This window comes from Carcharhinus amblyrhynchos, chromosome 19 (genome assembly GCF_965287045.1).
Source record: "Carcharhinus amblyrhynchos chromosome 19, sCarAmb.v2.hapA, whole genome shotgun sequence".
In the NCBI taxonomy this organism is placed as follows: Eukaryota; Metazoa; Chordata; class Chondrichthyes; order Carcharhiniformes; family Carcharhinidae; genus Carcharhinus; species Carcharhinus amblyrhynchos.
The window spans coordinates 34,440,304-34,463,385 of NC_137342.1; the positions used below are offsets into that span (position 1 = coordinate 34,440,304).

A 23,082-nucleotide genomic window follows, 5' to 3' on the forward strand; every position below is an offset into this window, starting at 1 on the left:
TGGTCACAGAAGACCACATGGAAAACCAGGTTCATATCAGGAATGAACAGATTAAACACTCCCTGGAAAGAATGGGACAAGTTGGTCGTCCCTGAACAGAGCAGTAGGGGAGTTGACAAAGAGAAGTCCAACTCCAAGGAGTATAAAAAATATATCAGAAGAAGATAATCAAGTACTAGAAACACAGACTACAGCTCAAACAGAATCAACAAAGTTGCCTAAATCAACAAAGCCTACCACTCCTATGAAAATTACCAGAATGTGATCTGGAAGAATTGTCAAGTCTCTATATTGTCTGAATTTATGAAGTCAGACACTTTGGGTGAGGCAAAAAGGATAGAACAATTGTAATGTAAATATTTAGGGTAAAGACTTTGGAGATGTGTAGTTAAGGGTATCTGGCATTGTAACAGTTAATGTGGATCTTGAAAACAGTACAGTCACAGTGTGATGTAAAGGGACACGTGACCAATGCTCACTTGTGTCTCATTGAGTAAACTTGACTCTGTGTCACGCTGTAACTCTTCAACAGGAGGAGCTATAGTCAGATTTCATGATAATGGTTCACAAATAAAAAATGTGGGGCATGATCGGATGAGAAAGAAATGAAAAAGTTCTCACTACAGCTGCCACACACAGCCCGACTTCCCAACTCAAGTGCAGGTCTTGAAGTGGATAAGATACCAGAGATTTGGGGTGATCACTTTTCATTGCAACCATCTATCTTGCTACTTTCTTCAAGTTGTTGATCAACAATTCAAGTACATCAATACAGTGTGAAGTGAGGGCTGTTAATGGTGGCACACATACTTAGAACATGTTTTGGATCATGTGGCTGCCTCCCTTTACCATGTAACAGCATTATGTTTGTCTTTGCACTGAGTAGCCATTCACTGCTATTTTTGTCTTTGGTCTATATTTGGTGTCAAAATGACCTCAAGCCTCCAGCGAAATATTTATGGCCATAAAAGGGGGCCCAGAGCCTTAAACCCTGCTGTACACCTGAAATTGTTATGTGCTCAAAGGCTAATGATAGAGCCACAATCAAATCAAGGAGCAATAGGTCAAAGATCTGCTAACCACTTGCTCCCTTCCAATCTGTACAAGGTGCTGATCTATGAGCCAGAGATTCACTTAAAACTAGGGAGTCAAAAATTTGGCATACTCAGTACCTAACCTGCATTGTACCTATCCTGGAAATTTTGAATGGGAAAGTTGTGAGGGTGCTTTGCTAGTGCCTAACCTCTCGTGTGTCTGCTCTGCAAAAGTTTGATGAGACAGTGAAAAGTGAGTATCATTCTCTATCTAACCTGTGTAGAGGAAGCTCTGCTCTGTATCTAATCCATGTATTACCTGCCCTGAGAGAATTTGATGGGACGGTACAGATAAATCTTTGTTCTATATCTAACCAATTCAGTTCATGCACTGAGAGTGTTTGGTGGGACAGCACAGAGAAAGTTTTGTTCTGTATTTAACTCATGGTCTACCTGCAGTTACCAAACTGACTTTATTAATTGTGCGAAGATGCTACATCTGAACAAAGAAAATTTAAGATCTATAAAGCTTCTTAGCTATTGACTGACAAATCCAACTTTCTTAAAGCCAGAGATTTTCCTCTCCCTAATGTAGATATAGAAAGTCACTGGTAAAGTACAGTTTATAGTCAGATGACTATATTCCCCAAATGCTCTGAACCCTTCTCCAACTGTGATGATTCAGTTGCACGTTCTCCTTCGATGGCGTGAACTTTTACAGCCACTCAGAAAATGAGTGGTAAAGTCACTCTAGCTGATGGAAGTTAATGGAGATAAAAATCATGTGAGCTACAAATTGGCTGATTGGTGCTTACCACCTATACAATTACTATCAAGTGGTAATTGTAAAAATACACTATGTCCATATCTGAGAACTCACCTATGTTAGTTGCAAACAAATTACCCTGTGCAACCTTTTTTTCCTAAGGTCTCCACCGTTTATTGCAAAAACAGGAAGTGCTGGAAACATGGCAAGTCCATCAACATGTGAAAGAGTTATTGTCATCATTCAACTATTGGCCTTACTTAACATATTGGATCTTATAAAGTCTACACAGGACACGAGACCTTAGCTTGTTTCCTTTGAGGTGCTGACAAATATGACTTGTGGTTTCAGCACCTTCTGCGAGTGGGTATGGTACTGGGGGGTTTCCCTTCAGCTGTATTCCTTTGTATCTCACTAACCTTTTAGTGGTTTGTCATTCCAAACTGCTATTTTACTAGACATGTTGTCCAGCATGCAAAAGGTTCACAGTCTGAACTACATTTGTCTTCCTTTGCAGGTAAATAATATCAACGTGGTGAAAGTTGGACACAAGCAAGTAGTCTCCATGATCCGGCAGGGAGGGAATAACTTGCTGATGAAAGTGGTGACAGTCAGCCGAAAGCCAGAACTGGAGGACGGAATGAGGAAAAAAGGTCAGGAAATAATTTATTATAATTGGAGAATGTTTTGTAGTTTTCACTGATTGACTGAATGGCAGAGGTTCTGTTGATAATATGTGTTGTAGAGAATATCTTTAAGTGACTGATAATTATGTGACATTTGGGTATGCATCCTAATTCATCACAAGGGGAATTCTGGATTACACTTCTGTTGGGTGAGAGAGACTCAAACTAGGTATGGAGGACCCCCATCAACTGCAATATGCAGAAAAATCTACTCAGAGCCTAATTTCAAATACTACTCCCAGGACCATTTAAACGTAGAATTTGTTCTTACTCCCCCCCCCCCGGGAATCAGAGAACCACCTACACAGCTTGCTAGAAGAACTCCCTTTGTTACATACAGTTTGGGTGTAAATCAAAGCCTACCCACAATAAGTCAGGAAGCTAAAGTTGGGGCTTCAGTCCCCATTCTCTAACAAGTTAGGGAGCAAGTCAAAGCACTTTTCCCTTAAGTCAGTGGGGGGACTCCTCAAAAGCTCCATCTCCTAGGGTCAGGGAGAAAATAAAGCTCTCCTCCTCTCAATAGATCAGGAGTTAATATTTTGGCAGCCTTCATCTCATAAGATGATAGTTTGTGCCATGATAGTCAACTCTGTTAAACTTTGCCTGGTGAGGTTCAGAAGCCCCATTCTGGCATGGCAATCACTGTCGGATTTGAAGACTGAGAAGTTGCAGGATTCGCTGGTTTTCTCTGGGTTCTGTCCTCATCTAACGAAGCTTTCCTTTCTGCTTCAGCTAATCCAATACCTTTCCAAACATTCAGCCTCAAAAGGTCATGCCAGTCACCAACTGTCTCTTAGTTGCCTGTGCCAGTGTTCACCATATTCATATCTCACTTGCAGATATCTTTGTAGTGGAGGTATATCCAGCAGGTTGTGTCCCAATGGTCAGTTCACCATTCAGAAGGTCTTTGGGTATACAGTTATAATCCATCTGACGTATGTGTCTGAGCTAGCATAGATGCTATTGACTTAGGAAAGGATATATCCTGATGGAATTATCTCAGTGCAGGACCTCAGACTTGGTGATCTTCTCCTGCCAAGGGGTGCTGAGGTTACATTTGACTATAACCTCTCTCTGTCAGCCATTTTGCCAGCTTAAGCTCCCTCCGTAATGAGTGAGGGAACAAGTTGGAGCCTCCTCCCCACCTGCCTTGTTTCTCCTCTTTTCCCCTGCTCACCTTCCCTTCCTTCCCTCTCTTTCTTTCTTTCCTTTCTTCCCTCCTCTCCTCCTCTCTCCCCTTTTATTCACTTCATTCTTTCCCCTGCTCCCTTCATCCTTGCCATCCTTTCTCCTACCCTTTCTTCTCTCTCCTCTTTCGGTTAGTTAAATGGTTTGAAACCCATCCTCCATTTGTTGAAGAATGACTTGAAACTCCCTTTCCTCAATCAGTTAGCAAGTGGATTGACTGCACTGCCCCCGCTCCCTGCCTTGATTCTCATGTCCAGTTTTAGTCCAAGTTAAGTAAAGCATCTGAGATTAACTAAATTGTCCTTGTGTCTTTTCCAAGCGAATAATTTAAATGCCAGGATTCTTCAAAAGAGTGAAGAGACAAGGATTAAATCAGAAGTAATATACTGACGTAAGAATGTCTGCTATTCAGTGCAATTGCAACCTGGAGGGTATTTCTCAAACTGAGAGCATATGACACAGTGAAAGGGCTAAAATCAATGCATGCAAACTGCTTCTCACTGAGCATGTTTTATGAAACTCTCACTTGCAGGGAGGACCATCTGTAATTGCACGCCCATGCACTCCCAGGGTGACCCAACTGCTTATTCAGTGACTAGCTTAGCCATACAGATCAGGAAGGTTCCAGGCACTGGTATGTGCAGAGTTAGATGATGTCAACAAGAATGGTGATAGTTCTCAACTGTTATTTGCACCTTGGGCTTGAAGAGAAAAAAATGACTCCTGACCAAATATTCCAATTGTTAGTGTGCATGTGTGAACATCAGATAAGGAAATAATCAGATTCAGCTGTGATACCCATTGCAGTTAAACAGCCTGCCAAATGTCAATGTTTGGGTCCATGTAAGAAGAATGATTACTTGGGCATGGTATCAGCATCATAGAGCAGCAGAGGGTCAATCCTTCAAATAAAAAGGAGAAAGAGGTTAGAAATTGAGGGAATAAGAAAAGATGCCATGTGAGCAGTATGTAAATGTGTTGATATTTGCCTGAGAGTGCAATTTGCCATAGATGCATACTCAAGCAAATTATTGTTCAATGTGTACTCATCTATTTGCCAAAGTGTGTTTAAGTTTAATGATAAATGATAAATAAGGCAACATATCAAATAGAAATGTATTCTTATGGGTTCTAATGATATAGTTGTCCCTTAATAATGAACTTAGTAATGATTGTAGTTTGGTTTGGAAGTCTGATCTTTTTCCTAGGGTCTAGGTTGAAATCCTGTTGAGACTGAGGACATGAATGTATGTTGTTGGAAGTCTAGTTTGGACAGCATGTTAAGACACTGGTGATTTTGGGGATTCTGATGATGTTAAGTATAATGATTAGCAACATCCAGTCCAGTTTTCAAAAAGTTATCATGTCCTTTGAATATAAGAGTTGTTGATGTGGGAAATGAAAATGATAGATTTTGACGGCAGTACAGATGGAGCTTTATCCTTTGGTTTTTCCACAATTGATAACCCCTAGTGAAGAGTTAAGGCAGAGTATGTCCAAGATTAAAAATAGAAGGAGAGATTGGATCATCCCAGAAAATTGTTAGGTAATGTTTAGGCTTTAATTGTGCATGCTGAAGGAAAACAAAAAATTTGAGAGAGACAAGGGCCAGGATTCTCCCAACTAGCTGTGCTGCTCATGATGTACAGCGGGCTAGAAGAGGTGGGGGAGTGTCTCACAGGCCCTTTTATCTGACATAATCAGTCCCACTCCAGAAATCAGTGCGAGGCTAACTACCATATGGAAATCCCAATTTCCCCCACATGATAAGTGGGCCTGGGACGGTAGTCTCCCAGTCTGCTAGTGTCTCGTCCACGCTGGGAGAGATTCCCACCAGTGGGACTTACAACTGTTCCCACCAACAGGGAGCAGGGGTGCTTCACCCCACCTAGTGGGGACAAGAGGTCACTGATGCTCCTCAGGGTGGTCAGGAGCAGCAGGGATGCCCCTTAGTCTGGGATAGCCTGGCACTGCCAGCCTGACATCCTGGAACTGCCTACTGGGCACTTTGGCACTGACCACTGGGCACCCTGGCTCTGCCCGCTGGACACCAGGCAGTGCGAAGGGGTGGAGCCAGAGGAGTGAGGTCTACTAGGAGGTGTACAGGCGGGCCAGTTGGTAATGGGGAGGGAAAATTGCTGCACACTCTGCAATGGGATTGGTAGGGGAAGAAGGGAGGAGGGTGATCAGGGCTGGCCATGGTGGTAGGGGGCTTTTGGTCTGACCATGGAGTGGGGGCAGTTTGGGACTACTGGCTGTGTGGTGGGGGACGGGGTTGGTCTGGTCATAGTGGAGGAGGGAGTGGAGATTAGGGCTAGCCATGGCGGGCTGGTGATTGGAGCTGGCCCAGTGTTTGGGGGAGGTCGGGTAGGGCAACAATTGGAGGTGTGGGTCAGAAGGCAGGTGATCAGGGGACGGGGGGGGTGGGTGTAATAACATCATGATGCCAGTAAGCGAGAGGCCGGTGATGCACATGCGCCGATCTTCCCACTGGCAGATCAGCGCATGCACTAAGGCCTGCTCAACACTGTGCTGTGGCCTCTCCAGCAGGATGTGGCCCCACTCCCCACAGTGAAGCACAGAGTGCTGGAGATTCATGAAACTAAGTACACTCAAAAAATGGGTGGGGAATTCTTCCATTTTCCTACCCATTGGGCACTTAGTTTTTCTTTTGAGAGAATCCTGGCCAAGATGTTTGATATGGGGAAGTACTGAGAAAGAATGAGTAGAACTGTAAGTGTACAATGATCTAGCATGTGTTAAAAGGTGTAAGTTAGATTAGATAAAGCTCCCTTCGCTCAACGTTTACCCCCACTGCACTTTACTTTCTCACAAAACCTACATTTCATGATTCTTATGCCAGTTTTGTGCCAATTCATTCTGACTTTGGTTCAGTGAACTTGTTTGGTCAAGATACCTAACTTCATTTCACATTAGCACTTTGTTTCTTGGGGCAGTAGTAGTTGCTGACGTTTAGTGGGAAGTTGTACAAGTAAATCCATAAAGTACAAGACAAGGGTTACACTGACACTTTGTAGAGAGTTGCAGAGGTTACATCTTGGAGCACTGGGGAAAATAAAATGAGATTGCACTCCCAGAATGGTAGAAGTGGACTGAAAAGTTATAATCCTGCCTCGGAGCCATGTTCTACATGATAAGCCTCGTGCAAATCACTAAAAGTAATGATGCAGGCTAATAAGATAATTCAAAAAACAAATAGAACACTGTGGTTAAATGGATAGGATTGAGTTATGTTATGTTAAACTTGTTGAGAACATTAGTTAGACCAGTTTTGGAGAAATGTGCATCATTCTATTCTCCATATTATAAAAGACTGGAGAAGGTGTGAGAAGCTTTTACAAGAATGGTAACAAAATGATAAGTTTATACTTGTCAGGACAGACTGAGCAGGCTGGAGTGCCATTCTCCAGAACAGATAAGGATGGGGGGTGGGGGGTGACCTGATAAAGGCCTTTAAGATTATGAAAGGGTCTGATAGGGTAAATGTAAGGACAGTGTTTTCCTTTATGAAACTAAGGGTCAAGGATAGAAGAAGTTCAATAAAAAATTCAGGAGAACCTCTTGAGATGGAGAATTGTGAGAATGTGAAACGAGGAGAAGTTGATGTGAATGGTATTAATGCAGTTAAGAAGAATCTAGATAAGCACATGTGAGGGGAAAAGAAACAGGAGCTGCTAGATGAAGAGAATGGGAAGAGACCCGTGTGGAGTATAAGCACCAACACTGATCAGTTAGACTAAATGACCTTTTTCCTGTGCTGTAAATTCTTTATAAACCTGTGTACCCTTGTGTGTCCAGTTTTGCTCCACATTCAAGTAAGTGAACATTGAAATTAATTTACTGAAGGCAAGTAACTCTACAGGTTTTTTGATCATTGAGTTAGGATAGGAAATTAAGAGCAGTCAAATTGCCCTTTCTGGAAAAAAGTATGCTCAGAGTTGGTAAAGGGTTCATGATTCAATACATAAAAATCACTGAAGGGAATTGGTACTTTTTTAATAATTCCTGCTTAGGTTGTGTGCAACAATGGCAAAGCCACAATATATTGCATATCCATAGTTGTCTCTTAGTGCGATGTCTTCTTGAGCCACTGCAGTCTATGTAATGAAGGTACTCCTGTAATTCTCCCATACTAGGGAGTTCCAAGATTTTGTTCCAGCATGAAGGAAAGGTAACAACATGTCTAAGTCAGAATGGTGTATGGCTTTAATAATGTGTCCATGCAGCTGCTGCCTTTGGCCTAGTTGATGGGGGGCACAAGTTTTGGAGAAACTGCTGAAGAAGCCTTGGTGAGTCAATGCAGTACACCAGTAGGTTGTACAGTTGGATATGGTGAATGTCTTTGTGTAAGCATGAAGGGAACAGAGGAACTTTACCACAAGGAGAAGGAACCAATCAAACTTGTTAATCTGTTAAAGTACTGGAATAATCGACGATAGCCTAATGAGTGTTGAAGTATTGAACAAAGATTGAACAGATGTATGCTGGTATAGAACCCAGAGAGACAATTGCTGACACATTAGAAAGGAGATCAAATGACGTCATCGACAGACCTGAATGATGCTTGGGAGAGTGGGGGTGGATGCTTTTTTTGAACAGCTAAACACAGGGGCTCTGGAAAGGTCATATTTCTTCTCCCAGATCCAATGGGCTCCAGTTTTACAATTAAATTATACCATCTAGTCAAGGTAGATTATTGACGCTTTATTCCCTCAACAAGTAAAAATAAGTCACTTTTATGAAAACAGCTCTTTTAATGCAGTGGTAAAGGTTAAAAATGGCAGGACAGTCGTGATGCAGAAGACCGTGGTTTTGGTGAAATGGAACTTTGTAATTGTTGGTTTACAATGTACAAAAAAAATGAAGCATGCATTTCTTTGGCACCAAGACTATGTTAACGACAACAGAGGACCATCAAGAGGCCACTGAGCCGTCACTGACAGGAGAGTTAATAAATTTGTGCAAAAAAAGTGCCCCAAACTGCAAACGGCTGTCGCAAACGAGATAATGAACTAAAAAAAAACAAAAAAAGGGGTTGCGAGGCTAAGCAGCAACACACTAGGAAACGCAAACCAACTGCACAGGACAGCAGGGCACCTAGCGAAATATCTCCCTTGAACCGAGAAACCGCTAGTTCAACTGTTCAACCAGCAAGGCACCGATGAGACCACCAACACGCCAGAGCCCATCACTGAATCTGGTAAGTCATGTAAATAATGTCTGCTGTCTGTTTTAGTTAGAAATAAATAAATACTAACACCATAGCCCTATCCATTAGTCATCGCTAATATGCATGCTAGCAATGATTCCATAGAGTCTTGTAGATCCTTAGACGTAACCCCCCAAGTCCATAATCGTTTGCTGTGCCTGCAGTAAGTTCTTTGATGAGTGGCACTTTGATGCTGTCCTGATGGCTCAATGATTGAATGCACCTGCTCATGTGGTACTGAGCCATACAGGCCAGGAAGGTCCCAGGTTCGACCCTTGGTCTGTGCTGAGTTAGCTGATCTCAGCCAGGGGCAGCAAGGGGGAGTTGGGGGTGGAGGGCACTCTGATTGGCCTAAGTGTCCCAGGTGTAGGGATGGATAAAAAACAAAAATCAGCCATGGATCCCACTCCTGATTGACATTCAGTGACTCCTGCTGGGCAGCTTGTGTGTGTGTGTGTGTGTGTGTGTGTGTGTGTGTGTGTGTATGTGTGTGTATGTGTGTGTGTAGAAGTTGGAATGAGAAGAGGCTTGGATCTGACTGTGACATTTCATTTGGTCAAATTGCCAAAGCTTGCTGCCTGGACTCCCATGTGGAAAATAGCACAGTGGGCAATTGCCAGAGGGATGCCAGTGTCTGTCGGACTTTTCCCGGCTGGAGTCACTGCTTTCAGGAGAGGTGTGGAGAGGGAAAGACAATTGGAAAAGCGTCAGTGGTACTCTGTCGTCTGCAACAGTCTGACTGTAAAAACAAAATCTCAACTTGCTGCATAACTCCAAACCCAACATTAAAGGCAACCTCTTATGTCTCCACAGATGAATCTCTCACATCAACCAGCACTGAGTCACTCGAAGGACTCATCAACATTTTCAAAGATGATGACGCTTCTGAGGAAAACGATGATAAGTCCGACCAGGAGGAAAGCACCACTACCCCACAAGACCCGGAATCTGAACTCCACACCTGTGACAGTGCTGTGGAATGGCAGGAGAACCTGTCGCAGGATCTGACTCCTGTGGCTGGATCTTCCAAAGGACCTCTCCTGGATTGTACCATGCAAGCCGGAGGGTCCACCATGGAAGACCAAGGGACACAGCAGCCACAGCTAAGAGGTGCTGCCCCTGAAACATCCCCAGTGCACACCCAACAGATGCTGGAACAGACCATTCACCTCCTTCATGAGGCAGTGCAGAACTTCCACGTTACTGTGCAGTCTGGATACACCCAGATGCACAGTGACATGACAAGATCGCATACCATAATGCAGTTTGGTTGGGCACAATTCACAGAGCAAGTTGGCTGTCTGGTCAGCCTGCTCAGGACCCTGGTGCGAGACCACCAGGCTTCTACTCCTCAGCTCCGTGATGTTGCTGTTCAGAGCTCTCTCAAGTCCCCTGAAGGCCAGTCCACTGGAGTGGTGCTGCCAACAGCCAGCTCTCCTGTAGCTGATGTACTGCCAAATCCACAGTGCAATCCAGTGGGGGACCATGTGAATGATGGATCCTCCCAAAGCTCAGTCACTTGTCCTGTAAATAGAACACATGTACATAGTTTTAATATATAATCATGTAAATAATACAGCTGCATTGACACAATTTTGGTTCTACCATTGTTAAGTTGCACATCTTTTACATCAGTCAACCAGACTACCTCAACACTATCAATTGAAAGAAGTGCTCTGTAACTTTGTTTTAATTTGTACGTTCATCTAAGCAGCTACTTAGTGAAGGCATCTATGCTGTTTTGTTGGAACAGGCAACAAATGTCAGTTCATTATTTGTACTGTTCATCAAACCATTTGACTAAACAGTTTCTATTTCATCACTTCTTTGTCTAGTGTCTTCTTTCCTCTTCCACAGCAGTAAATAAGATGATATTGGCTCTGATCTTCCCAAGTGTGTATCATAACTAATTTCCCATCCCTGATAATGTCCTGGTGAATCTACATTGTCCGCGCCCTCTCACTTTGTGTCCGTTTTATAATGTGCTGCACAAAACTGCATGGAGTACATTTTATACTTTATCTTTACCCTTATATTCCACACTCAGTGTAACAGCTCTTCTATAACAGACAGTGCTATCTCAGTACTGCACCAGAGCACCAATCTAGATTATGTGTTCAAGTCCTAGATTGGGATCTGAACCCACAAATTTGTCTTTACATTTTCTCTTCAATTGTATCCCTAGGTGTACATCTGGATTGTACTTGTACATCTGTTGATATTTTATCTTTGTGGGTCTCCTGAGACCTACTGTCATCAATATCTTCAAACTCAGAGTGGTTTGGATCTTCACATTCAAAATGAGATTAATTTATTTGTTGTGAAACAAGAGTAAATAATAATAATAATAATAATATCTGCCTCTCAATTATTACTGTTTGAAGTCCAGTTACTGTTTTTATGTTGGCAAATACAACAGCAATTTTGTGCCACCAATATTCCACAAATAATAATGAGATAAGTGAATGGTTCTCTGTTTTCAGGGTGATAGTTGAGGGAGAAGTGTTGGCCAAGATACGAAGAAGGAAGTACTTTTTTTTCAATCAGTGTCACAGGATCTTGAAACCATAGAAGTTCACAGCACACTGGGAAACCATGTGGCCCATCTCTGAGATCCAGATCTAAGCGCACTTATCCATGCCCTTACCATAGCCCAGTGTCTTCTAATACTTAGCCACTTTTTCCATAAAATATGTAGTTGTCTCTGCCTCACCCATTCCCTTCCAACCCTAACAAACATCTGCATGAAGATATTTCTCCTTGTATCTCTTTCCTCTGAGTGCCAACTTTAAATTGATGATCTCTTGTCACTGACTCCATAGCCAGAGGAAATAATCATTCCCTTCTCATACCATCAAAACTCTTAATAAAGTTGAAATCGTTTCATGATTTAAAGAACAAAATTAAATGTTAACATTTTCAGATGCCATGGAGCTTCGTAATGCTATGAGGAGGATAATGCTTGATTTCAAATGGACATGTATAAGCTGGTGGAATGTCACACAGTGGCAGATGAAATTTTATGCAGAGAAGTGTGAAGTGATTAATTTTAGTGAAAAGAATGAGGAGAGACAACATAAAATGAACAATCCAATTCTAAAGGGGATGTAGGAGCAGAGAGATTTGTGTGTATATGCATGCAAATCAAAGGGGAGGTTGAGAATGTAGTTAATAAGGCATACAGTATCCTGGGTGTTCAAAAATCATGAGGTATTTGGACAGAATAGATGGAGAGAAAATATTTGCGTTGACAGAAGAATCAAGAACCCGAGGACATCGATTAAAGTGACTGGCAAAAGAAACAACAGCAACTTGAGGAAAAACCTGTTTAAGCATCAAGTGGTTAGGATCTGGCATGCACTGCCTGAGAATATGGTGGAAGCAGGTTCAATAAAGGCCTTCAAAAGAGGATTGGATAATTATCTGAAAATAAAAACATGCAAGGCTGTGGAGAAAAGGCAGGAAAATAGGACTGGTGACTTGTGGCTCCAGAGAGTCACAGTAGAGACACGACAGGCTGAATGATTCCTTCTCTGCTGTAACTATCTATGATTCTATAAATCTCCTCTAGGACTTCTCTGTTACTTTGGAAATGGTCCCCGCTTCTGAAACTGTCATTCAAAATAGTTTTCCTATCCCTTGCAGCATGTTAGCGAATCTACGCTGCAAATTCTCTCTGACTTTAATGTCCATTCTGTTACACATTGCCCAAAACTGCACACAGCACTTTGACTGTGGCCTTGTCATCACTTTGTACAGATTTACCTTTACCCTTATGTTCAATAAACAGTCCAACAGATCACCCCTCCAGCACAGTACTGCACTAGAATTCTAACTTTGATTACTTTCCCAATCTGAAAGAGGAGCTCAAATCCAATAACTTGCCCTTAAATTTTCTCTTCAGAGTGTATGTCTCTGGAAGGTAACATCTCCAACCAAGAGAGCAGGTTGCCAAGTTACTCAAGTTGCCTCCTTCACTGATATTGCCATTCATCCTCCTTCCTTATCTTTCCCATCCTATAAATGTTATAGCCTAACAGGTTTTCCACTCCTGTCCTGTTTGTAGCCAAAACACTGTTTATACCCCACACTTTAAGCATTGCAATAAATGGGCTTTAACTGATTTTTTGTTCTTTTTGATTCTCCTTTTTGCTTGTTTTTTTAAAATTCTATAACAAAATGTGAGCATCACTGGTTAGCCCATCTCTAATTGCCTTTGAAAAGGTAGAGTAATTCACCTTGAACCACTGCAGTCCATGTTTTATAGGTACACCCAGAGAACTGTTCAGGATTTTGACCCAACAACAGTGAAGGAACAGCAATAGATCTCCAGGTCAAAATATCATGTGACTTGGAGGAGAGCTTGCAGGTGGTGGTGTTCCCATGCATCTGCTATCCTTGTCCTTCTTGGTGTAAAGATCATCGGTGTAAAGGTCATGCATTTGAGGGTGCTGTCAAAGAAGCCTATGTGAGACGCTGCAGTGGGGGGTTGATCTTGTATATGGTACATTCTGCTGCCACTGTGCTTCAGTGGTGAAGTGAGTGAATGTTTAAAGGTGGGTGGATGAAATGCTAATCAAGCAGGCTGCTCTGTCCTGGATGGAGTTTCTTAAGTGCTGTTGAGTCACGTGGAGAGCGTTCCATCACAATCCTGTAGATGAGGTGACGGAGGATTGGAGAACATGAAAATGTTATACCTTTATTCAAAAATGTGTGTCAGGACAAACATAACAACTACATGGCAGTTAGTTTAACTTTGGTGGTGAGATGAAATTAACACTCACTTGGACAAGTGTGGATTAATTGATTTGTTAAGGACACATCACAGTTAAATAATTTGATTGAATTTGTTGATGAGGTAACGTAGAGAGCTGATGGGGGTAATGTGGTTGATGTCGTTTACGTGGACTTCCAAAAAACATTTGATAAAGTGCCATGTAATAGACTTGCCAGCAAAGCTGAAGCACAAGGAATAAAAGAGACAGTGACAGCATGGTTACAAAATTGACAGAGTGACAAGAAACACACAGTAGGGGTGAACACTTGTTTCTTGGACTGGAGGAAGGCACACTGTGGCAAACTCCAGGGGTGAGTGCAAGGACCACCCACTGCTTTTCATGGTATATATTGAAGACCAAGGCTTGGGTATACATGGTACAATTTCAAAATTTGCAGATGACACAGAAGTTGGAAGTATTGTGAACTGTGAAGAGGATAGTGCTTTGTATTTGGAATGGACAGACACCTGGTGATTTAAATTTAAGGACAGAAAGAAGTCTCACAACACCAGCTTAAAGTCCAACAGGTTTATTTGTAGCAAACGCCACAAGTTTCCGGAACACACTGTTCCTTTGTCAGGTGCTCCCACCCACCTGACGAAGGAACAGCGTGTTCCGAAAGCTTGTGGCGTTTGCTACAAATAAACCTGTTGGACTTTAAGCTGGTGTTGTGAGACTTCTTTCTGTTTTTACCCCAGTCCAACGCTGGCATCTCCACATCATGATTTAAATTTAGTACATGGAAGATTAAAGAGATACATTTTGGTAGGAAGAAAGAAGTGAGGTAATATAAAATAAAGGGTATGACTCTGAAGTGGATGCAGTTGAGGGACATGGCTCTATATGGCTCTGAGAAAGTGGTTGAAAAGACAAATAAAGTTTAAAGCTTATTTATTTGTGTCAGAAATAAGCTTACATTAACACTGCAATGTAGTTACTATGAAAATCCCACAATCGCCACATTCTGGCACCTGTCTGGGTACACGAAGGGAGAATTTAGCACAGCCAGTGTACTTTTCAAACATGTCTTTCGGACTGTGGGAGAAAACTGGAACACTTGGAGGAAACCCACGCAGAAAGGGGGAGAATATGCAGACTCCAAGCAGACAGTGATCCAAGCCGAGAACTGAACCTGGGTCCTTGGCGCTGTGAGGCAGCAGTGCTAACAACTGTGTCACCGTGCTCGGCCTTATAAATAGAGATATAGATTACAAAACCAAGAAAAGTAGTCTGGAACTTTAAGAAATGTTGGAGGAATTGTTCTTGCAACCTGCTGCATGTTTCACAGTGGAAGTGATGGCCCGCCATTGGCCAGTGGTGGGATCTTCTGGTTCTGCTGCTGTAAATGGACTTTTCCATTAAATGCACCCCTCACTGCCTGGAAACCTGTGTTGTAGGACACCGTTAGTGAGACTGGATGACCTCACCAGCATGAAGGGCCAGAAAATTCCAGCTATGGGGTTCAGCCTCAACTGGAGTATCGTGTCCAATTCTGGCCACTGCACTTTAGGAAGATTATGAAGACTTTGATAAAGGTGTTGAAAAAATTTAAAAGAGCGGTTCCAGTGACAAAGGACTTCAGTTGTATGGGTAGATTGGAGAATATGGAATTCTCCTTAGAAAGGAGATAGTTGAGAGGAAATTGGACACAGTAGATAGGGAGAACATGTTCCCAATGGTGGAAGGGTTGAGAAACAGATGACATAATTTTGAGGTGTTTGGTTAAAGCATGAAGAAAATCTTTTATATACACAGTGAATGGTTAGGATTTAGAATGCATTGCCTAAGAGTGTAATAAAGACAGATTTATTTGTAATCTTCAAAAAGGAATTGAATAAGTAATTGAAAAGAACAAATTTACAGGGTGACAAAAAGGTAAGGAATGGGACCAGCTGAGTTGCTCTTGCGTAGAACAAGCATGGAGATGACAGGCTAAATGGCTTTCTCTTGCACTATAACCATTTTATAATTTTGTGATAATACAATAAATTCTTAGTTAAGAAAAGCAAAGTACTGCAAATGCTGGAAGTCTAAAATAAAAACAGAAAGTCTAGAAAATCTCAGCAGGTTTGACAATGTCTGTGGAGAGAAAAAACAGAATTAGCATTTCATGTGATTCTTCTTCAGCACTTTGTGTTCTTCATGTAGGTAACATGTAAAATTTCACATGATAAGTGATTCAGTTTTCTATGTCATACTTGGGACAGAAGTAGCAAGAAACAAAAATGGCCATTCAGAATGCACAGATGTTCAAGGGAAAGAAAATATTGGAATACTTGAATTTTTACTGATGCAGCCCTTGGGGTATCCAAGAAGAATGCCTATTCACTGCCCACTGCCACTAATTCCAGCTGTTTCCTTCTTAAGTTCCATTAAAAAATACAGGGTGAGTTCTATAAGAGAACCTACAACTGCCTATGGAGGAAGTTATAATGGTGCTGCAACACCAGAAAAATTGTAGTCTGACTTAAAGGAGTCACAAGCTTCAGGAAATGTTACGGCAGCCTTGATGTCAGTTGCCTAAGCCCTGGAACTTCCCTGAACCACTCCATCTCTATATCTCACTTTTCCTCCTTTTCTTAAAGCCTACTTCTTTGACAAGCATCTGACCAAACATTCCCTTTTGTGGCCTGACGTCATACTTGGTTTTTTAATGTTCCTGTGACGAGCCTTGGGAAATTCTGTAACATTTAATGTGCTATATCAATTTTCTTCTCAGATCCAGATCGATTCTGTAAAAGTTGAGTTTTTAAAGCCTGAGGTAAGGGACTAGTTCCCACTACAGTCTTACTCCTTCGTAAGGGGACATCAAAAGACTCTTTGCCTTACCTCAGATATTACCACCAATCATATCCTAATGAGGAGTGAGGAGCAAGCAGGGCAATTGAGTGTCCTATGCTATCCTTTTACAAGAGTTCAGTTGAAATGGGGAAGCTGGCAGACTACATGATTGGTTTTGGAAAAGAAAATAAAAGATGGGAAGGCAATGATTGTCTTCATCCCTTCTCTATTTCCTTGTGTTTTGTTACACCATCAGAATCCTATGCCAACATGCTGTTAATTGGTCTCCCGACAAACAAAGCTAATGTTCTAATCACTATCTCTGATCATTAAGTAAACTTTAAGTGAACTCACCAATTGTAGATTTAACATCCATTAGACTTTATAGCTTTAAAAGAAATAAAGGTATCTTTATGTTAGCAGAAGTATAATGGGCCCAATTCTCCCATTTTGGGACTAAGCGCCCACACCAGCAGAAAAATGGGACTGTTTCCCATTGACGCTGGCAGTATTTGTCAGGTGGGATTCACCCACCTGAAAGATGCTTACGGGTTAATTTCAAGCAACCCACCAGCCAGCCAACTGTTCTGAGACTGGGCTGCCATTTTTAAATTGTTCCCCTATCTCCATGCTTGGAAACAGGCTCCCCTCCCCCAGAAAATGTCATAGTGCCCCCCTGCACTGATCAGGGAACCACCACCAACCAACTCCTCACCACAAACAACGCAGGCATGAGGATGATCTCACTGTGCTCCCCCCCCCACCCATTTGGTCCTCTTCCCTCTAAGACCACCCTGTCAGCTCCTCTCTCCCCTCAGCCCCCCTCTCCTCTCAGACCAACCACTCAGGCTCCCTTTCCTCACAGATCACCCACTCAGCTCTCCTACTCTGCACCCCTTCAGGCCATGGGTCTTGGCAGTGTCCATGGTATACACTCTCCCCTAAAACCTTGCCACTGACTCAAGGAGGTAGGTCCAGTGGCTATTTGCCCCTCTGCTGCTGCCAGGATACAGAGGAAGGGCTCCTTAGAGGTCCTGGGGTTGGGTTGGCTCAGGCTGGGGCCAAGGGGTTGACCTCGTCACTCTCACCCTGGCTGGGAATATCGTGGCTGGACTGCCCTTCTAGACCTGAAGATCATCCTTGGAATGAGCATACCCCCTGGAAGTCCTCTGACAAAGAGGAGATGTCAATTGCACCTATTGGGGAAGGAAGTGAGGGCAGGGGGGAATAATTGTCAGGTGTTTCAGGAATAGAAGGCACAGTCCAGCCACAATAACACCATCACAGTGGAGAGTGACAAGGCCAACGCCTCGCCCCATTCTGACCCTTGAGGGACCCTTCCTGTGCCCAGGGCTCAAGGCATCTGGCCAGGGTTTCAGTGCCGTGGTGCCAGGGGACAGTGCACTGTTGGCATTGCCAATGTGCTTAGCCTGAAGGAGGGATGTGTGGAAGGTTTTTGAAGGGAAAGGGGAGCTGTGTGGTGTCTGAAGGGAGGGAAGGAGCTGAGTGGGAGGTCTGAGGAGAAAGGCTATTTTGAGAGGGATCTGAGGGGTCAGGAGGGCTGAGTGGAGGGTCTAAGGGGGAAGGGGGCTGTGTGGTGAGTGCGAGGGGGGAAGGGGCTGAGTGGGAAGTCTGAGGAGGAAGACTGTGCTGGGGGGGGAGGGTGTGAGGGGGAGGGGGCTGAGTGGAGGGTCTGAGGGGAAAGGAGGATTTAGAGGGGGCTGGCTCAGTTCACTCTTATGTCTATGTAATGAGGGGAAAGGATGCCCCTATTTTCTGAGGTGTTGGTGGTGCTCCCCTAGATCATCAGGGTCCAGTACGCCACGTCACTCACTCTGGGCAAGAACCAGAACGGGCATGGCGGGTGGACCAGGTGGACCCCAAAAGTCATCTCACCCATCAGGAATCCCGATTTTCAGCCAATGCCCCATTCATCAGGACATCGAGATTCCCACTGACTGTCTTCAGGGGTTGAGAATGTTTCATATTGTACAAAGTTTCTGGTTTAATAAAGCAGAAAATCTGTAGGTTGAAAGTGCTTTGAATTTACATGTCCGAATATCACACTTCAAATTTTATATTGTAAATTCCTACAGTGCATTAACATAACAATATAGTTATTTAAAAGCAAAGTCTCCCAACAATTATAAAATGAGATTAGACAGGAGTTATTATATCTGTCACTTCTAACTGACCCTAGCAAGCAAACAAAAACATTAGCTATACCTGTGACATGAAATATTAAACTCTGAAATTATCTAGTATTTACTTAATAGCAGTTACACTTTGTGGCATAAAGAGAAACAGTAAAATAATGTACAGTGTATTTACAAGTCGCAACACTTCTCCATCAGCTTATTAATTGTGGACAGTTCCTTAGGTTATATGTATATGATAAGTGAACCCTTCACACCAAGACCTAGAGTACACATGAGCAATGCCGGGTCGGGGGGTGTCAGTCGGTTTCTTATAGATATTTCTTAATCAGTTCTCCGCACAATGGCCGGTCTAACCCATAGCACCACAACTTTCACCATGGGTAGTGCACAAAGTCAGGATCCAAGTCCAGTCCAGCCAGAATGCAAATTGAACCCCGTCTTGTTGACACCAACCTGTTGTATATCAGCTATCCAAGCAACTGAGTCACCCAGCTCCCCAAGGAATCTGAATTGCAGAGGCAACATACACTTTTACATGCATGTTATAGTCTGGAACACTGGATGGTAATGGTAGAGATTCAAATTTCTTTCCATCACATGGCTGACCAGGAATGTGTCTCACTCTTAGTGATAAATATTTATGTATATAAAAATCCCAGCTCATGCTGCACCAGTTGTGCAGTTGGTAAAAAATGTTGGTAAAATAAATTTTATTTTACATAATTTCAGTTAATTAAATCTTTCAGTGTGGAACATGATTTTTAAAATATTCTTCTCTGAAATATCCTTCTTGTCTTGTCAAAAGTATTGACTTTTTTGCCTGAATTTGATTCAGTGGGATCCTGACAAACATTTTTTACATGCAAGTTCAATGGGGATCAGGAGGATAACTCACTTGTGGCTGGGGTCAGTGTTAGCACTGAAAGATAATTGAATTTGGTGGAAGCTGACTGCTTCAGCATTAGGAAATTGCTTCAGGAGTTCCTCAGGCAGCATCCTAGGTCCAACTATGTTCAAAGCTGAGATAGGCAGCTTTTTAATCAGTAAGGGAATTGAGGGTTATGGGGATAAATTGGGAAAGTGGAATTGAGGATTATCATATCAGATCAGTCACAAACTCATTGAATGGTGGGGTAGATTTGATGGGCCAAATGGCCTGCTTCTGCTCCTATATCTTATGGTTTTAACTGTCCTGCTACTTCATCAGTGACCTTCCCCCCTATCACTAGGGCAGATGTGTGGCTGTTTACTGATGGTCCCACTCGCAGGGTGCACTACAGCAACTCATCAAAGCTTCACTGACACTTCGTAATCCCACACCCTCTGCTGTCTAGATTTGAATTCACAATTCTGGGGTGTGAGTCCAGATTGCAACCATGCTGCAGTAGCCAAACTCTTCTTTCTGAAACAGCATTATGGTCACATGTCTCTAGGTGGAATTTTACGAAAAAAATTCAAAGTGCTGAACGAGGGTGAAAACAAGAGAGAATCACAGATTTTTTGGGTGAGCTCTCATATGCAATCATACGGCACTTAGTTTAAAAAAAAGCCCAGATGCTATTCTCACCAGTAGGGGTTAGGGGCGCAGAGCCTAATGTCACCAGGGAACCTGGCTGCAGCGTTCTTAGGGTGCCATTGCGCAGGTGCTCTGACAGCCCTATGCACTGGGAGGTTTCCTTTCACCCACACCTCTTAAGTGATTTGGGCCCTTCCACTGATTGCTCCTTGTGCTGGTCTCAGCAACGCCCCCCCCCCCCCACACTGCCAATCACCGCCCCTGCAGAGTTCCCTCCGGTCCCCTCCCAATCGTCTCCCCTGCAGAGTCCCCCTCTTTCCCCCACCCCACTTACACCCAGGCATGGCTCCACCCCTTTGGCACGGGTGCCTAGTGGGCAGTGCCAGGATGTCTGGTGGGCAATGCCAGGTGGGCACCATCTAGAAGGACAAGGGCAGCAGTTACATGGGAACACCACCGCCTCCAAAATCCCCGCCCCCCAGTCACACACATCCCATCTTCAACATATATTGCCTTCATCATTGCTGGGTCCATATCCTTCACTTAACTGCAAACCTGATAACACTGTAACATGGACTGCAGTGATTAAAGAAGGCAGCTGGCCACCATCTTCTCATGGGGCGGCTAGTGATAGGCAATAAAAGCTCACATTACCAGCAGCACCCACATCCTGAGAATGAACAAAATAAAAGTCTACATAGTGGCCTTCAGCAAGTCATTTAACTACAGTTGTAGCTCAAACCTGCTCTTATGCCAATTGTGACATCTACACACATGCTTCCCAACAGGATTGCAAACCACTGACGGAACATTGAGACCTTTGTGCTGATCTGGAAAGAACAGAGATTGAGTTAGGGTACAGCAGTACGATTGAGGTCGGGGGCTCACAACCTAGACATTCTAAATTTAAACCACAGAGTGCCAGGTTGTGTCAGTGAGTTCAGGAAATCTGATAATTAGGTTTAGGTGGAGATCATATAAACCAGATAAAGCAGATTGTCATAAAACCTCAATTGAGTTGTTAATGTCCCACAGAGACATTTAGTATGCAACCTGTGGTTCTTTTGGTCTGCACTAAGCCTTACTCAAGCCGCACACTATGTTTATGTCCTCTGTGAAATGAGCCAATAAACAGTCATTACAGAAGAAATCCACCAACACATTTCCAGGGCAACTAAAAATCAAATCTAAGAAAGTTAACATAGTGCGCAGGAGAATTATTTTTCAGAAAGGGAATTGTCAGGCTGTGGAATTCAAATGCAGCAGTACTGGTTGAGGCAAGAAATATGCCAAAACTCAAAATTAGACTGGACAGATGGTGAGGGAAAAGAGGCTGAAGGGATCTGGGGATGGTCAGGAGCAGGGAGGAAGAGGTGGATGGGTTAAATACAATCAGGACCACTTGCTTACGTTGGGGGAATGAATGCCAGTACAAACTGGTTGGGCTGAATGACCTGTTTTCCTGCTGTAACTTCAGTGTATTCCTATCTTTTTGATGTAGCAATGGCCAATAAATTTCAGTCTTGCCACCATTAGCTTGTATCCTATGTTCAAATATAAAAACATTTCAATACCACATCAACTACTGTACTTCATACTGAATACCCCCTTGGAACAAAAAGTTGTTAGTTTTTAATTTCTGTGGACAGTACATAGTGAGGGACCTAGAAAGGTGCAATACATTTGTACACACCTTCATCCAATGTACTAGCATCCTCATATCCGGAGCCAATGCAGTCACTTTGTCACTAAATTTCTTTAAATATGATCTCTCTTCCTCCTAAACCTAATCTGCCTGATTGCAACTGCATTAATTATCTGATCCGTGCTGTTATTTTTAGTGACCTAGTAATGTTTGTCTCTGCTAAGCATCGTGTCACTGCTGCCCTGAACCTGCTTCCTAAACGGCAGGAATTCTATATGAGACTGAAATCCAGGGATCGGGGGGAGGCTGAAAATCAGTGCGATTGAACTAAGTGCTCACGGCATCATGAGTCACAGTCTCTCGGAGAACAGTACAGAGAATCGGAAACAAAACACGCACACAGGCCACCTACACACCCACTCAGTCACACACCCACACACAGACGCACAGGCACACACGTCCAAATCCCCTCTGCCTTCATACACAAACTCACTGCAACCTATAAATAAAAGAAAAGCACACTCAATAACACATATCTTGAAATCTCACATATCAAAACATGCATAACCTATGTCATTTACACAATTTCAGACTCTGGTATATGCATATATTAGGTGGAATTTAATGCTCACCCCAGTCACGGAGGTGGGTTCAAAGCCAGGCAGCAGGGGGGCTGGGTGGGTAGGCCTCGGTTGTGCAGGAGGATAGAGTGTGGAGACGTCACTGACTTCCTGACTCTCCCAATTAAGTTCCAAGCAGGAAGGGTAGAGGGTAGCCTTCTCATCCAGAGACAAATCTGGACTCAGCTCACTGCTGCTAGAATTCACCAGCAGCCAGTGGGGAATTCACCATGCCGGACAACTGCAAAGCAAACAGTACCCTTCTGGGGCAGGGCTACGGTGTACTCAGGTACTCTATGTCCAACCAAGGGACCTACTGTTGGGATGGGGAGCTCTGCAGGATGCCACCTGCTGCCCTGTTCATTGACACCTCGCCCCACCCTTGCCTGAATTTTCCCTCCACTTCTCCTCTCTATTCCACCCATATCCTTATCTCTCTCCAGAGTTTCATTGTCGATCCCTGGTAGAGACCCTAGCTCTGTATCAGCACTAGCTGCTGCTACCCTGATCGCCAGCAGCTCTCTAAGGTAGGATTTCCAGCCTGCACTGGGCTTAATGGGATATCAGGTGCTGCCAGTCAAGTGCCTGGTTATTACAAAAATGATCATTGTGGCATTTTCCAGCTGGTTTCCCAGCTCAGAAGATGGGTCCTCGCCGTGAACTTGCTGTCATGAGAGAT

The 23,082-nt window shown here is 43.3% G+C and overlaps 1 protein-coding gene across 1 annotated transcript in view; it reads left to right on the forward strand.

The window, feature by feature from the left end:
• Positions 1–23,082, forward strand: part of shank3a (SH3 and multiple ankyrin repeat domains 3a) — an 823,427-nt gene that overhangs the window by 667,299 nt on the left and 133,046 nt on the right. The window contains exon 16 of the mRNA XM_080207556.1: positions 2,318–2,453. Within this exon, the coding sequence (XP_080063682.1) occupies positions 2,318–2,453 (136 nt within the window). The remainder of the gene's footprint in view (positions 1–2,317; positions 2,454–23,082) is intronic.